We start from the raw sequence: 5,118 nt of genomic DNA on the forward strand, positions 1-5,118 counted from the left end.
ACTAGAACTGAACTAGAACTGAACTAGAACTGAACTAGAACTGAACTAGAACTGAACTAGAACTGAACTAGAACTGAACTAGAACTGAACTAGAACTGAACTAGAACTGAACTAGAACTGAACTAGAACTGAACTAGAACTGAACTAGAACTGAACTAGAACTGAACTAGAACTGAACAAGAACTGAACTAGAACTGAACTAGAACTGAACTAGAACTGAACTAGAACTGAACTAGAACTGAACTAGAACTGAACTAGAACTGAACTAGAACTGAACTAGAACTGAACTAGAACTGAACTAGAACTGAACTAGAACTGAACTAGAACTGAACTAGAACTGAACTAGAACTGAACTAGAACTGAACTAGAACTGAACTAGAACTGAACTAGAACTGAACTAGAACTGAACTAGAACTGAACTAGAACTGAACTAGAACTGAACTAGAACTGAACTAGAACTGAACTAGAACTGAACTAGAACTGAACTAGAACTGAACTAGAACTGAACTAGAACTGAACTAGAACTGAACTAGAACTGAACTAGAACTGAACTAGAACTGAACTAGAACTGAACTAGAACTGAACTAGAACTGAACTAGAACTGAACTAGAACTGAACTAGAACTGAACTAGAACTGAACTAGAACTGAACTAGAACTGAACTAGAACTGAACTAGAATCTGAACTAGAATCTGAACTAGAATCTGAACTAGAATCTGAACTAGAATCTGAACTAGAATCTGAACTAGAATCTGAACTAGAATCTGAACTAGAATCTGAACTAGAATCTGAACTAGAATCTGAACTAGAATCTGAACTAGAATCTGAACTAGAATCTGAACTAGAATCTGAACTAGAATCTGAACTAGAATCTGAACTAGAATCTGAACTAGAATCTGAACTAGAATCTGAACTAGAATCTGAACTAGAATCTGAACTAGAATCTGAACTATAATCTGAACTAGAATCTGAACTAGAATCTGAACTAGAATCTGAACTAGAATCTGAACTAGAATCTGAACTAGAATCTGAACTAGAATCTGAACTAGAATCTGAACTAGAATCTGAACTAGAATCTGAACTAGAATCTGAACTAGAATCTGAACTAGAATCTGAACTAGAATCTGAACTAGAATCTGAACTAGAATCTGAACTAGAATCTGAACTAGAATCTGAACTAGAATCTGAACTAGAATCTGAACTAGAATCTAAACTAGAATCTGAACTAGAATCTGAACTAGAACTGAACTAGAGCTGATCTAGAACTGAATGAAACTGTAACAAACCATTATATTTGTCAAATGTTATTAATTATTCCAGGAAACACAAAATATTAACATTTAAAAATACACAACTAAATTCGATTAACAAACTTCTTATTGAAACAAATTACTAAATCCCATTATGGAGCACATGACAACAGCCATCAGAAATCCAAATACAGTGGGACCAATGCCTGCCATAATCTTAAAGAAAAAAAATCCAGTTCATAAAAACCCTAACATTTTATTTAAGCCTTTAACTTACCATTTCCTTAGCCCTCAAATTACCCCAACCGCCAGCAAAACAATTCGCCGTGCTACTTACAGGCAACAGGAAAGTCATGCAACATGACCATGTTATAGGATATAGCAAAAGTGCCGAACTATTTTCACCCAGTGCCTTAATACCCATATTTAACATTATATCGGCCACAAAATTATTTGCACCCATTATAGTTAGCAATATGGTCAAGCCGATGAAACCAATTTGTTGTGCTAACAAATTGTTTATATCTAACAGACCTTCACCAATAAATAAATGTAAGGAGGAGTTTTTCATTACAAGACCAAAGGCCAAACTGCTACCGTGGACAAAGAAATACTTCCAGGATGTAAGTTTATTGACAGCGTTCCATGTTAGAATGCTGGGAGCAGGTTTGTACTCGGAGGGTTCTTTTAAAGATAAAATAATAAGTTTTAAATGTTGTAGAAGGCAGCTAAGAGGACTTACTTGAACAGCGAAAGTAGTTGCAGAAATCACAGTTGCTGGGCAGAACAAAATATAGAAAACATAGCAGCATGGCATTGAAGGAATATTTGAGGAGTCTAAAAAAAGAATTAATAATAGAAACTAGAAAACAAACAGAAATAAAAACATTGGGGAAGACATACATTTCGAGCTATAATTAGAGTATTAAAATATCTTTGTTTCAGGCTAAATAGGTGTATAAAAGGTCTTTTTTAAATCGAACAATGGATCACAGAAAAATTTAAATTTTTACTTACTTATCATTTATTTCCTGGCTCAATAATGAGCCCACTGTAATTCCAATCCATGAGCCAAAATACAGTATTGAAGTCAATATCATATGAGCATTGTAGGGTGGCAAATCTGTCTTTATAGCCTCCAAAGCCGCCTTTGAAGCCTCTGTGTCATGAACAATCTGCTGAGCTGCAGGACTCACTGAACGTTTATAGCCCAAGAAAATAATTTCCAAATAATAAATAGTAAAGACCAAGAGCATTAAGGAGACAGGCAAAGAACTCAACAGGTATTTCAAGTGGAAATTGTTCTCCAAACTGGAAAGAGAGGCCTCACTGTGTAAAAAACATCAGTACAAATTAAAATTTAGTTTTCAATTTAAAACAGTTTTTCCTAAATTACTTCTTTATCTGTTCTCTCAAAGCCAAACCACTATCCGAGGCTATGGCCGTTGTTATGCTACCAATATTTATGGCATAAGCAACTCCTATATAAAAAGCATTAGATACTTTGGAAGGATAAGGGGTTTCATCATCTTTGGGTTGCATGGCTTCATCGATTTCTTTGCACACACTGATGCTGTCTAAAATCTGCAAAATGGCTCTGGTAGTGGGCATCATGAGAGCACAAACAATGGCAGCTGGCAAAAATGCAGTGAATATGTAGGCGGAAATCATGAGGATAAAAAGTATTCTAAGAGAGAAGGGAAAGGGAATTAAATTGAGAAGATATTAAGAAAAAGTTTTTCACTCCATACCTTCTGGGATCACAACTTAAAAGAGTCAGTATATGAAATGCATAACGCTTGCTTAGATTTGAATGCTCCATAGTGGCAGCTATAAAAGTGGACAATAAAAATAACATTTGAGAGTCGCGGGCATAAGACATGCAAACATCTTGGGAGGCCTAAAATAAATATTTCTGAAGTCAAATATACCTTTTAATTGGAAATTAAAGGCAAAATTTCAGCCTGTACTTGTTTATAAGTCTTAACCTTCGCTTTACCAAAGGTTTTTTATGTACATGGTTTACCAATACCCACCCGGGTGACACTACTCTTCTATAAATATAGGCGACGAACGAAATTTTAAAAAATTTAAAAAACCTTATAGAAAGTTTAAAATTTTTCTATTAAATTCCATAGAACTCTAAAATTTGTTCAGTGAGTTAAATTTCATTTAAATCGAAACAAAATTAAAAAAAAATATTAAACCAATAAAAACGATGTGGTCACCCGGGTGGGTATTGGTAAAGCGAAGGTTAAGACTATCTTCACCAACAACATAGCTATAGATTGCTACTTACCATTACCCCCAATATGGGAAAGAATATAATGGGCAACAGGCCTGTTATACCCACAGGCACAGCCTCCACCAAATACCAAATAAAAGCCCACAGTATAACAAATATGGAGCGCCATTCCTGTTAGTAAAACCTATTAATTCATCTTCCACACAATTTAAATCACCAACTTACCACTTCAGGTTTAAAAAATATTAAAGGCAATAATTGTAAAGGCGAAAAAAAGTAGAAGAAACCATTCCAATGGATTTGGCAACAGTTAAGAAAACGCTGTGCAAAACTGTTGATTTCAGCACTAAAAATAATTTGTTTTGAAATTAGTAATTTATGTGGGAACTTACCTCATTTTGCAAACTATAAAAAATATTTCGCTTTTAAAAAAAAAATATGTGAAATAATTTCAAAATATTTTATTGTTATTGACAAGTTATTTTTTGGTTGACAACTAATTCGTAGGAAATGGGAAAGAATGAAACAAAAGCAGGGTTTAAATAGAGTCTAAACAAATAAAAAGATGATTAGTCTGATTTTACACAGGGCAAGTTTTCTTGCCGCAAGTCTGAGTTTATAGGAGAGAGAGGCAAGAAGAGTACACACTTGCTTGTACTGGCAAATCTCTTCAATTCACTTTTGTTTTCTCATTTTCACTATGGCGTGAAACAGGAGAGCAAGTTTAAAAGGGAATCGAAGAGACTTGCTTCAGTAAACTTGCTGTGTGTAAAAGCAGACTTATATATAAGACCTTGAATCTAAATCAAATGGAACGAACTCTACTCGAGAGATCAATTTTCTTTAGAAATCTAGTCCAGCCAACAATTGACTATAACATTCTAGATGAATCAAAAAATTGTCTATAAAAATCTAGTCGAACGAAAAAATTTCTGTAAAACATAGTCGACGAAAAAAAAATCTATAGAAAACTTCTCGAACGAACAATTTTCTATAGAAATTGTGTCAAACTTTCTATTGAAAATTAGTAGAATGAACCATTTTCTATAAAAATCTTGTTGAACGAAGAATTTTCTATACAAAACTAGTCGAATTAACAACATTCTATAGACATCTAGTCGAACGAAAGAATCATCAATAGAGATCTTGTCGAATGAACAACCTTCTATTGAAAACTAGTCGAACGAAAAAATGTATATAAATACTAGTCGAAAGAACATATTTATATAGAAAACTATTCGATCGAATCATCTTTCTATAGAAAACTTGTCGAACCAACCACTTTATATAAAGATCTTGTCGAACAATTTTCTATATCGAACGAACAACTTTCTACAGAAAACTAGTCAAACGAACAAATTTCTATAGAAATCTAGTCGAACCAAAATTTTGTAAAAAATTCTGGTCGACCCAACAATTTGCTAGAGAAAACTAGTCAAACGAACAAATTTTCTATAGATAAGTAGTCGAATGAACAAATTTCTTTGGAAATCTTGCCGAACGAAAAACTTTCTATAAATAACTAGTCGAAAGAACATATTTATATATAAAACTATTCGTTCGAATCAACTATCTATAGAAAACTTGTCGAACCAATCACTTTATAAAAAAAAAATCTTGTCCA

The 5,118-nt window shown here is 33.4% G+C and overlaps 1 protein-coding gene across 1 annotated transcript; it reads right to left on the reverse strand.

The window, feature by feature from the left end:
- Window positions 1-1,321: 1,321 nt before the first annotated feature.
- Window positions 1,322-3,969, reverse strand: LOC135952400 (protein I'm not dead yet-like). Its single transcript, XM_065502320.1, has 9 exons — window positions 3,887-3,969; window positions 3,720-3,825; window positions 3,549-3,665; window positions 3,001-3,149; window positions 2,646-2,936; window positions 2,267-2,578; window positions 1,992-2,086; window positions 1,527-1,933; window positions 1,322-1,465 (listed from the first exon to the last, which is right to left on the reverse strand). Exons 1-9 carry the CDS (start codon window positions 3,889-3,891, stop codon window positions 1,376-1,378), a joined length of 1,572 nt encoding a protein of 523 aa, XP_065358392.1. The 5' UTR covers window positions 3,892-3,969; the 3' UTR covers window positions 1,322-1,375.
- Window positions 3,970-5,118: the final 1,149 nt, after the last annotated feature.

The sequence above is a fragment of the Calliphora vicina genome, chromosome 2, assembly GCF_958450345.1.
Source record: "Calliphora vicina chromosome 2, idCalVici1.1, whole genome shotgun sequence".
NCBI lineage: Eukaryota > Metazoa > Arthropoda > Insecta > Diptera > Calliphoridae > Calliphora > Calliphora vicina.